The sequence below is a fragment of the Leptonychotes weddellii genome, chromosome 1 (assembly GCF_054177405.1).
Source record: "Leptonychotes weddellii isolate Sample4059 chromosome 1, ASM5417740v2, whole genome shotgun sequence".
NCBI lineage: Eukaryota > Metazoa > Chordata > Mammalia > Carnivora > Phocidae > Leptonychotes > Leptonychotes weddellii.
Window position 1 is genome coordinate 139,225,486 of NC_138369.1, and position 12,714 is coordinate 139,238,199.

At 41.2% G+C, this 12,714-nt stretch overlaps 1 protein-coding gene across 2 annotated transcripts in view; it reads left to right on the forward strand.

Moving 5' to 3' along the window:
• Positions 1-5,414: 5,414 nt before the first annotated feature.
• Positions 5,415-12,714, forward strand: part of DRD3 (dopamine receptor D3) — a 32,010-nt gene continuing 24,710 nt past the window's right edge. For both annotated transcript variants that reach the window (XM_006748812.3, XM_006748813.3), the window contains exon 1: positions 5,415-5,970. In XM_006748812.3, the coding sequence (XP_006748875.1) occupies positions 5,701-5,970 (270 nt within the window). In that variant the 5' untranslated portion in view covers positions 5,415-5,700. The remainder of the gene's footprint in view (positions 5,971-12,714) is intronic.

The window sequence follows — 12,714 nt, forward strand, 5'->3', positions numbered from 1 at the left end:
GGAGCTGAGGTGCTAAACTCCACAGTCTCCAGAAATCAGAAGAAATTTTCAGGGTAAGTAATTTTTCTTTTTGTTTCCAATTTAATACACAGCATTTTCCTGGAAGGTTATTTAACCAGCTTGGGGTTCTGTGGTTCTCTAAGAATATGCATTAAAACTCTGTACCCTCTCTTATTTAAAAACCTGAAGCCCTAAGGAAACTGTTTTCATTTTTTCCTCATTTTTTGACAATAGAAACCTGTTCTCTTTCTCTTTTTCCCCCAAAATTAGATCCTCGTGGGCTCTAGAAACTATATCAAGGCAGAATTAAAAGATGGAAAATAAAAGCTGTTACTATCCCTGGGATTTGAATGGAAGTTGATTGTATTCCCCTTAAGGGTCTTACTTAATGGTAAGGGTCTGTTATTTTAAACTCCCCAATTTAGCATCCTGGTAATCCAGGGCTGAGGGTTTGGAGAGGCACTGTTTTCAATGGTCTATTTAAAGACAGGCTGTTTCCAAGTCATAATCCAATTATTCCCAACAGAGATATGCAGTACTTGAGATGATGATTGTGTATGTTTTCTTTAATGATAGCATATGATTTTGAGGATATTGTTGTTTTTTAATTGTTGGACTTTCATTACTTATTGTAGCTTATTGGGTCAACGGAAGTCATTGCAATTAGGCATTTTTCCAGTTCATACATTTAGTTTAATCGAATACTATCAAAATGCACACACAAATAATAAAGCAGCAATAGCAAAGTGGAACTTGGATTCTAAACTCATTCTGCATGTCTGTTTGCACTTTATAGGGGAAGCCCTTTGCTTACTGATGCTAAAAGGTCAGTAAGATGTCTGTCCTTGGGTATTAGTGAAGAATCGCTGCTTGACACACCATTGGATCTCTTGTAGCCAAAGAGAAGCAAATATCATATGAAAAAGATCCTTGCCCAGACACTTGTTTATTTTTAGTTGAACATTTTCAAAGGTCTGCATGGCTAGCAGTGAGCAGGCGTGTCAAGCAAGGAAAATACTGACAGTATCCAAATGAATGCCTGATATTAAAGCATCTATACAGAAGGCTGCTTATTATGGAATATGAATTAAAGCAAATACCAAATAGATCTTACCCATTATTAAATTCAATATCTAATGCACTGAAGTTTGCCACTGATTAATATTTGCTTATTGATTGATCCATTGAGTTCCCATTTTATCTCTGCTTAAAATGATAAAATGCTTGGTGATTCAAAGTTGTTATGGAAAGTGGGAATTCTCTGTTTTATGGGGCAGGTTTAATTTGAGGGGAAAAAATGTATATAACCTTAGCTATTGGATCTCATTGGCCAGCTATGGTTTTTCTCTATACATTTGCCAACAATGTAAATATGCCCAAATATATAAATATGCTATATATTTTAATGCCTTTGTGAATCTTCATTAGGAAAGTAAACTAGACAGCAATTTTCAAGAATAAAGTGCCATAGAAATGCTAAAGACTACCTCTAATAATAATGACAATGTACCTCCCACTGTTTCTATGTACAGTGTGCACCTGCATTGACTTCACGGAGCTTGGTCAGGTGCTCTGAAAAAGCAAGGTTTTAAAATGAGTCTCCATTTCAACTTTGTCTCCTTCCCCTTAATAGTGGAGTAGTTAAGAACGTAAAGTCTAGAAACAGGTAGATCTTGGGTTGAATCAGCTCCATCATTTATTGTTGTATGACCCCAGCAAGATAATTAACCTTTCTATTACTTACTTTCTTCATCTGCAAAATGGGGGTAATAATAGCACCTACTTCCTTTATCAGTTGTTGTGAGGTTTAAATATGATAATGATTATAAATTTTAGCTATAATTATTAACTTTTTCAGACAATATAGAAAGTCTATATTGAAGCCCAGAACAAGAAAAGCTTTGTAGACTAGGTCAGGATGTAACTGATGGCAGAAGACAGGGATCTGATGCAAGTGAAGAGCTGGTCACAGAACCCTGCTTTTAAGGTGTTCTGTTCTGGGTTTAGGAAAAGCCTTCTCTAACTGGAAATGACTCCATACATCAATGTCTACCCCCAGCATAGACACATTAAATAAGTTGTGAATTTGATATTTAAGGATTCCCAAGATCAAAGCTAGGCTCAATACAGCCCCCTACACATTATATAATCTTGAGAAAGTTACTGAACCTCTCTTTGACTCAGTTTTTTAATCTATAAAAAAGGGATATCAATATCCAACTTCAGGGCTGCTATAAATATTAAAATGAGATAATATGTGTAAAGTACTAGTACCCTGCACACGGTAGTAAACAGAAGAGATGGTGACCACTGTCTTCAGAAGGAGGTTGTTTTTTTTGTGTTTCGTTTTTGCCTAATTCAATATTCTTAAGGAAAGGGAACAAATAATTAAAACCTGGTAATCCTTAATGAGTATCTTCCTAACGTGCCTGGTGTGGAACTGAGTGCCAAAGAGGCACCCCACAAACATTCCAGGCAGAATGTAGCTCAGCACTGAGGGACTGAATATCAGTGAGGCCAGATGTATGTCATAGCTGATGGGTATCTGACTACTCTCTGTCCCTCTACTTTTCACAAAATAAATTATGCACTCACCTTCAGAGATGCTAGAATAAACTATAAAGAGCAAGATAAATCAATACTTTGTAAGAAGTTCAAAGGCTCATTAAAATTTGTGAATAGTGTTATATATAATGAATCTTAAAAGAGTAAGACCAGCCATAATCTTCTAGTCCTTGCCTTCTCCACTTTCTCACCCCTCGACCATCCTTAACTACTAACACTCTTTGCTCAGGTCACCAGTAATCTCCTAATTTCCAAGTCCATTAGCCACTCTGCAATTGTAGCTTACTTGACCCCTGCACTTATTCCCACTTCCCCTTTAACAATAAAAGCCACAGTACTTCAAGCACTTGTGCCAGCATTAGGTTAAAGCCATGATTCTCAATTGGAAGAACAATTTTGTCCCCCAAGAGACATTTGACAATGTCTGGAGACAGTTTTGGCTGTCACAACCTGGGTGAAGGGGAGTGCTACTGGTACTAGTATGTACAAGTCAGGGATACTGCTAAACATCCTATAATGCACAAGACAACGTCCCCCTCCAAAAAAAATTATCCAGCCCCAATTGTCAGTAGTGCCAAGACTTTGCATATATAATATTATTTGATCTTCACAATAACTCCATGGAGTGGGTATGATATCCACATTTTGCTGACGAGGAGACCAGGCTATCAGTATGAATTACTTAAAGAGTGATTATTAAGTTAACAAATTCTTCAGGCTTCCTGCTTCTCTCTACCTGAAACCAGTTTGCTACCTGGTAATATATTTATCAGAGGGAAAAAGAAAGGAAAAAGCCCAACCCAGCTCTGTGTTATATAAGCAATGCTGGTTTAAAAAAAAAAAAAAAGACGAAAGAAAGCTCTAAGGAGGGAGAGAGTTGAAACAATTAGCTGAGAGGCGGGGAGTAATCCAGCCTTTCACTCACTTTGTTTCCGTCCGCCACAGCAACTTATCAGGAACTGCCTGGACAACCAAGGCTTACACCCACCTAGTACTACACCAAACCTAAGACCAGCGACAATACAATGCAAAAATAATAATAAATCGGAAATCCATGCAAATATGATTCCAACATCAGGCTCACAATCGATTTTCAGAGTTAAGGGTTTCCTTTTGTTTAATTAGCCATTGACAGTCAGCTGTACGATCTTTAAGTAGCTGTCAAACCTCAACAGAGTAAAAAGTCCAAGATGGTAACAAACATCCCCAAGGTTTTGTGCTTCCATCTTACCCATCAGGCAAGATCAGGCTAAGACATCATTAGCCAACTACAGACCCCACGAAACACTGATTTCTGGCCACTGTTTTCCCAACTGGTCCAGTTGCAGAAGGAAAGGTGTTCTGGGTCTGAGCTGGCCTCAAAGGTAGAAATATCCACGAACAATCAGAAAGCATTGTATTTTTCAAAAAGCTCTTGGCAGCAGTGTTGCTATCTCCAGGGTAGCAGCTGCCCTTTCCAAATAATGAGAAAATTATAATTATTATCAAAAACTATTATTATGTTTTAAAATTTATTGAGTACAAACAGTGTGCCAAGATAAAGAACAATTTTCTTTAAAACAATTCTCTGAATTCATTCCAAGTCGGCCCCTTACAATCATTTGTTCATTTTAACACTTACACATTCCAGGATGAAACATTTCAAAATGAGGCACAAAATGACATACATGATTAGGCCAATTCCCTCGTCGACGGGGGAGCTGCAGATCCCTAAGATTGGTTACTAATTCAAAAAATGTTTAACCCCTATGAAGTCCCTTCTCCTCCAACCCCAAAATCCCATGTCCATGGGCCAATGAACCATGATCATAAATTTTCAACTTCTGATGTGGTTCAAAGCCCTCACTTTTCAAACAGAGAAACTGAGACCCAGAGAGATGAATATCTTAAGTCATAAAGCTTATTAGAGCCAGAACTAGCATGCAGGCCTTCTGATTCTTTAAAAACTCTCCTTTGGCATCTGAAAGCCATAACAACGGACCTGTCAGCATCCCACTGGGATGAACGAAGGAGGTTTCAAGTAAAATTCCACACATGGATTTTTCCCTAAGTATAAAAACCACTGCACTGCCTCTATACTCTTGAGTTTTTCTCCCACAAGCCAGCATCCCACACCTACCACGCCCCACGCAAGATACAAGAGAGATATGGGAAACTAAAGGCAGAGACAGAGGGAGGCAGGGGAAAAGGCAAATGGGGGCCACAGAGGAGGGTAGAGAGAAAACAAGGAAAGGGGGATGGGAAGCTCAGAGAAACAGACAGGTAAGAGAAAATAGCTTTCTAGGTATCATAGCTTTCAATGTCTTACATATTTAATAGCTCACTTAATCCTCACAAAAAAAATTTATGGGATGGATTACATTGTTTCCTCCACTCTACAGAGGAGGAAAATGAAGCTCAGAGAGGTGCAGTAACATGCCCAAGGCCCAGCACTAGGAAGTGGCAGAGCTGGGATTCTCATCCTGCAACAGCTCTCCATCTCACTCAGAGTCCAAGCATAGCTCTTTCAATGGTCCTGCACAACCTCTCCATCCCACTTGGCTCCAGCCACTCTGGTCTCCCTTTTGCCTTCCACACACCAGCCTGTCCTGCCTTTGTACCTGCTATCCCTTTTGCTTGGACCACTCTTCCTGCAGATATCTGTATGGTTGGCTTCCTCATGTCCTCCAGGTCTTGACTCAGTTGTCACCCTCTCCACAAGGGCTTCCTGATTACCCTGATTAAAAATTTCCCTCAGATACCCTAGGCACACACACAAAATCCTGCCCATCTCCTTACCTCCTTCTCTGATTTATCATTCTCCAAAATGCATATCATTATCGAACATACTACATCCTTCATTTATCTCATTTCTTACTGTATTCTCCTCCATACTATATCCTTTATTTATCTTACTTCTTACTGTATTCTCCTCCCTCAGTGGGCCCCAACATGAGGGCAGGAATTTTTTTTTCATTGCTGTATTTCCAGTGCATAAAACAGTACCAAGCATATAGGAAGTGCTCCATAAATATTTGTTGAAACAATACATAAAAATGTACCCAAGCAGCCAAGCTCCAAAGAGTCCAGTTTTACCACATTGTTTTCTGTCTCCTTCCAGGAAATCCACTGGGGTCACTCTTCTCCCTCTGGGCTATGGCGCCTCTGAGCCAGCTGAGCAGCCAGATCAACTCCACCTGTGGGGCAGAGAACTCCACAGGGGCCAGCCGGGGCCGCCCACATGCCTACTATGCACTCTCCTACTGTGCGCTCATCCTGGCCATCGTCTTCGGCAATGGTCTAGTGTGTGTGGCAGTGCTGAAGGAACGGGCTTTGCAGACCACCACCAACTACCTGGTGGTGAGCCTGGCTGTGGCAGACCTGCTGGTGGCCACCTTGGTGATGCCCTGGGTGGTGTACCTGGAGGTGAGTGAGCCCCAGCTGCAGGCTGCCTGTGTGACCATACTTGTCTTTGTCTTCCCTGAGTTCCTGGCCTTCTGGGCTCAAAATGCTCCCTGCCACGATCCTGGGACTAGGAAGGAAGGAGGGCTCCTGTCATTCTCCCTTTCCTAAGGGAACTGAAGGCCTGAGAACAGCCATTATCTGACATCACTTGCCCACATCAGAACCAAGGAGCCAGGAATGATTGTGTTCCTGGGTCTCCAGCATCCAGGTGACTGGGCTTGAGTGATGCTACTCATCCTAAAAATGCATCAGGTTTAATCTCTGTGCCAATCATGTCTCAGGGATGTGGGGGGTTGAGGGAGGCAGTCCGTGGGCATCTTCATCAGTGTTTCAATGTACATAGAGGGATGGGGAACTGCTGGACTGATGCAGGACAACAGTGAGGGTGGAAGGGGGTGCAGAAGGAATTACAGAAAAACAAACAAAAAAATTTTTTTAATGAATAAGAGGAAAAGAGAGAAAAAACAGTCTGCAAATAGATCAGACTTCTTTTGATAGTTTAGTTACCCTTAGACTCAGCTCTTTCCTCCTGGGTACCAGCTCTCTACAGAGTCTGCTACCAAACAGACCAAACCTTCACATTTATATTTTTGATGCCTCCATTAATAGTACAGAGCCCTCGCCAGTCAGATAATGCAGCAGACCCTGGAGAATTCTTCTGGAAAGAAACATTTCTTCAATTTGAAAGTATTTTCATTTGAAAGTGCAAAACAGAGTCAGGAGGTGATCAAGACAAAACATCCATTTACTAACAAAGGAATCAGGGTGCCTACACCTGTTCAAGAAACAGATATTCTTACCAGGAAAACATGCAATTACTAAAGAGTTTTTTCAAAACACTTTAATGTACTATTAATATGTCCCTCCTGCACTGTGTATCATGTATCATTTTAAAGAGGTATCCAATGAAGGATCAAAATGATGCTATGATTAAGAGAAATTAAAATTCATCAAATTAATATCTCAGTTAATATTAATAGTGAAGGTGACAGTTAATTAAGTATGACATATCACAGGAGAGCAAAAACCTCAAACATAGACCGCCTAGGCTGCTACCCCTATTAAAGAATGACTGGGAACTAAAATTAGACTTATGATCTCAAAGGGAAAACATAAAGGAAAGAAATCAAGAAAATAGAAAAGGAAAGGAAAAGCAGAAAAACATCTAGGCTGATTGGGATAGATGTAAAGGCTAAGGGAAGAGTTGGAGAAAAAAACCAAGCATTAATTTTTCCCTGTTAGAATAATCTTGATGGCAAAAGATCTTGTAATTATCTTGACTTTTCTGTCAACCCAAACTGAGACAACCTTGAAGTCAGAAGCTATGTCTTTGTTCTTTTTTTTTTCCTATAGTCTAAACACACTACCTGGCACATAATACGTGCTAAATAAATATTTGCTATATGAATGATTAAATGAATCTTTTCTGTAATGTATGCATTAGATGGGCAATTCCTGCTTATACCATTTGCAGCTATATCTATTGTTTCAATGAACTGTTTATTTTTTTTACATTCAATAATAATGAGACTGAAAAGGAGTTAGATAACGTGATATTTCTCCTCGAGAATAAGGCAGATTTAAAGTGCTACAAACCAGTATGGATTAGTTAATGATTCATAACACCACCATCCCACACCTCAAAGTGTTTCTGTCCACCCCTATACATTACAAGGTTTCTTAAGTCTTTCAGAAGGCTGAATGCCAGAAAGAAATACAGGATGAAGACCTTCACTCTAATAAACATTTTAATTTAATTGCCTCTGAAATAAAACCAGTCTTTTGGTATCTATAACAAAGCCACTCAAGGTCCCTCTTCAACTGTCCATTTGGGGTTGCTTCCAGGACTCTGGATAGACCATATTGGAAAATCTCTGTAGATACTGGTGTAGGATATTGACATTGTGATTTTTCCATGCTAGACACCCATGGCATCCCCTGCTAGCCACACCTGCCAAAATTGATGATGTCCCCCTTCTGCTGAGCATAGAAGAGCAACTGAGCCCACAGAGAGCCAGCATGAAATGTTACCAAAGGCTTGCTGGACTCTCTGCAGGGTGGATTTATGAGTTTTCTCCTATGAGCTTTGGTGAAGCTCTTGGTTCCCCATCATAAAAATGAATACGCATTCTGTCCAACAGGTTCTTTGGTGCAAGTGTTCAGTAATCAAGAGCATGGTCAAATAAGTCTGCAATCACATAAAGAAGATTTGGGAGACATCTCTCCACTGGGAAATGGGCTTTGGGACCTCTTTTTGGTCTTCCCTACTTGCTTTAAAGCTCTAGTCAATGCTACTTAATATTTCTGTACCACTTTCGCCAATAGTCCACTAAGGGTCTCTATCAATAAAAGAACATGACTTAAAGCAACCATAATTAACAGACAACCAGTTAAGATATTAGGAAGGTTCTATTCCAAAGGAGTGGGTCTCCCTAACCCACCATAGTATATGCTTTTTTTCATCTTCAATACCTGCCTGCTTTCTGTAGACCTGAGAAGCAGACAGGGTATCTCAATGAGAGAAGAGAGTACCTTGAGCCCTTAAAAGGACTGTGGATGTATAAGTCCATGTGTCTCAAAGAAGAGCAAAGCATTACTCACACTAACTTGTCCTAATGGTGGTACAGTTTGAGTAACTGGTCTAGTAATTACATGATTATACCTAAGGGCTCCCTTGGAAAGAGGAAAGGATGCAGTGTTGACCATAGCATAGAGACTGCTGTAAGGCTTGAGGGCCCCCAAGAGGACAGCACAGAAATGAAAAGAACACCATGCAGTGGCCAAATTAACTGCCAAATTCACAGCTTCCTATGCTTTGATTTGAATACATCTATCTTCTTTGAAGGAAATATTGGCTCATACTGGCCAGATACCTTCCTTCGAAGGAAAATTGCCTAATTTTTCCAGGCACCAGTATGTATGCTGTAAATATTGGAAAACTTTACTCACTGTGACTTAAACAAATAGGCGTTACTTTTCTCACAGAACCAGAATTCTGGAGGAAGGGGATTGTTGGTGTTGATTCAGCTGCCCCATGGTGTCATCAAGGACCAATCTCTTCCATCCTTGGCAAACTGGCTTACTTCCTCATGCTGCTCACAGGATGGCTGCCATGGCCCTCAGCATCATGGCCGTATTCAAAAATAGGATGGATGGGGACAGCGGAGAAAGAGAGAGAGAGAAAGGGGGAAAAAAGCCCTTTCCCTGGAGCCCTTCAAAGCATCTTCCCTTAAGTTTAATTAGCCAAAATTGGATCATAAGGGAAGGAAACAGGGGAGGATAGAAAAGAAAGTGAAAATGTGGGTTTTATTTAAAAAGAGGATGTGGTATGAGGAATTGATGGGAGATGGGCAAATAAAATGTCACAGAACACTGTGCTTCTGGAATTCACTGGGATTGCACAGGGTTATGCTATGAGAAAGACTCAGAACTGGAAGTCAGAAGACCAGGAATCAAGTGAATAAAATGGAGGTGACAGGAATACTTTTCCTATCTCATAGGCTTGATGTTAGGCTCAACTGTCATCAACCTCGAAAGTGCTTTGATAACTCAAAGGTGTGAACTATAAATATCTCAGTTAAGACACTTTTAGTAGTAAGTAAAAGAAAACTTAGTTCCAACTCACTTAAGCAATAAACAGAATGCCTTTTTCTTTCACACCAGGGACTTTAAAAGTCCTGTGGTAGGGTGGGCTGCAGGCACAGTTTGAACAGGGCTCCAGCTCCATTTCTCCTCAACTCTCTCAGCTCTCATCTCTGTATTGGCCTTATCCACAGCATAGGGTAAGTTAGAGGCCTCACATGTGTACACCACACTATTCACACCAAGAGAGAAAATCTGTGTCCCAGGATTTCTAGTATAAGTGCTAAGGTATACTTCGATTAGACTGGCTTCTGGCCCATGATTTTCTCTGAACTAATCACTGGAGAGAAGAGTTGGTTTAGCAGAGGATGATGTGTTCCTTCCATGGCACACATCAAAGACCTGCTCAGGAATTTCATGGTTTCCCAGTGGAATCCAAGGACTATCGGAACGAAGGCAGAGCACAGCCAGCATGGACACACCACAGTGGTTTTCACGGCACCATCCTCTTCATTCAGGCACACGGGAGCCTGGGCTTGGGCAGGGGGACTAGCAGGGGCTACTCACTGACCTTCAGTTTTCTTTGTCCTCAGGCCTAGCAGAGAAGTTCAGGATAAAAATCATGCAGGTGATCTCAGAGTAGGTTATATCTCAGCGGGCTCTGGCCTGGCTGTCTCTTTAATTCAGTTTGCAGCATTTTCTCGAAAACTCTTTTCTGTTCCATAACAAATAGTTCTCTCTCTGATTCCCTCTCAAGTTTTTAATTTCCTGCTTTAGAAGCTGCAGTCTGTGTGGAGCTCCCTCTCCAAGCACAAACATCCCATTTTGTTCCACTCGGTTAAGCACCTTTTGTGATGTTTAATGCACTTATATCAGGGCAGAAAGGCAACGTAAGCAGCCGGAGGAACCTTTAGAATACTAAACTCAGACCACTTGGGTCCCAGTGTGGACAGGAAAAACGACGTGAGAACTGAGTACTGTACACCAAGCAAAAAAGAGCAGGGGGGTAGCATTGAGGCAGGGAAACCCACCACAGACACTGATCAAGGTCAGATAATGATGGGAAAGAACAAAACTGTTTTGGGAGAGAGGAACCTTTGACCCTTGTAAGGACACTGATTGTAAAAATAAAGGAGAATCTGCATTTTCAATGGGTTCTTCCATGACTCTTATGCATCTAAACTTCGAGCAGTTCTGAGCTAAATCTTTATTACAGAGAACTGCTTGTTCAAAACACAAACTACTGGGTCTACCCCAGATCTACCAAACCAGAATTTCCAGGGATGGCTCTGGAAGTCTGTAGTAATTGTACCAGCCCCCCTGCCCCAGCCCCACTCCTACCCTAGGTAATTTATGCAAGCAGCTGGCCACCTGCTACAAACTGACATTTAGGAAACACTGATCTGTAAACTGGCCCCCATTTCACAGATGAGGAAACTGGGATTCAGATAACTGGATCCCCTATCTTGCCTCACAACAATCCCCCTGCACCCCAAAAAGATTCCAAATGTGGCAAACATAAATGGAATGAAGAGGCTAGAGAAGTAACTCCATTTTTGCCCCTTAGACATCTCCCCAAACAACTAAAAATCCATCCTTAGAGCAGGAATTCTTCATCAGGGGAGTCCATCAACTTGGATGTAAATAAAATTACTTCTTTATTTTCACTAAACTGAAACTTAGCATTTTCTTCAATTATGAATGTAGGCATCAACCCACAGCAGAAGCAATCCTTAGTGTCCCCAAAAGAAATCACAGATATTTATATTTTCAAATCCCATTAGAGTTGTTGTGGACACCTTGAAATACCATCTACACTCACGAGTACTTTGAAATTACAGGGATTTTGGAGCTGCTGCCAGGCTTTGTTATTTAATGCATTATTAAAGAAGCACATATATTAAAATACTTTGGTAACTGTATTTCAGTATAATTGGTATTCTTTGTGATCCACTGTATTTTATTGTATGCACTTAAAAATATTCTTCTGAGAAGGGAACCATGAGACCAAAGGGATCCGTGGAACACAGAATGGTCAAGGAACCCTGCTTTTAGGGATGACCATTTCTGAAGACAATGTCATGCCCACTACCTTGACCCCCACATCCTCAGACCAGCATTTCCCAAACCTCCCAGGCAGTAGAATAATCACTGGAGGGATTTATTATTCTGAGTGGGTCCTGAAAATCATTTTGTTTAACAAGAGCCTCAGGTGATTTGGGAAACGCTGCCTTATAATCAGTAAATTTGGGAAATGCTGCCTTAGGCTATGTCTGTTGGAAATCAATAGCCAACTTCAGTACCTGAAGACACTTTCTTGCTTACTCCCACCTTCTGCATTGCCAAAGGGAGTTAGTTATATTCATTAGCAAGTGAGAGTAACACCACCTGGCTGCTGCAGAATTCTGTAGTGAGTTATTCATTAGAATTTAGGAGAAAGGTAGAATCATGTCTCTAACGAGCCTTAAATCCATCAGATTTTGGTTTTGCTTTTTTTTTTTTTGCTTTAATTTCAAAACTCCCTTCCCCCCCCCTTTTTTTTAAAGATTTTATTTATTTATTTGAGAGAGAGAGAGAGCTTGAGAGAGAGCGTGAAAGGGGAGAGACTCAGAGGGAGAAGCAAGCTTCCAGCTGAGCGGGGAGCCCGATGCAGGACTTGATCCAAGGACCCTGGGATCATGACCTGAGCCGAAGGCAGATGTTTAACGACTGAGCAACCCAGACGCCCCCAGCCTTTCCCTTTTATGTTCCCCCACACTTTGTCCTTACCTCACCATCAGCACTTTTCCCATTGTATCATAGTTATTCTCTTGGTGTCTCTCTTCCTGGGCCCTCAGTTCACCCACACCCACTATATATGAGTCCCCTTTACGTGCTCACACTGTATGCTGAGGCCCTGGGGACAAAAACAGGTTTCACTTATTTCAGTATACTCACCTAAGCAAAGTACCAGGCCCTCAAAACATATTGGCTGTGTGGTGGATGGATGGGCCAGCACCAGCTCCCCTCCTTCCTATGATGGCAGAATGCAGTGAACCTGTAGGCTTCCCGGCAGGGGTACAGCAGGGCGCTAACCTGGAGAGGCAAAATAGAGCAATCGTTAATATTCAGGGTTTGAAATGC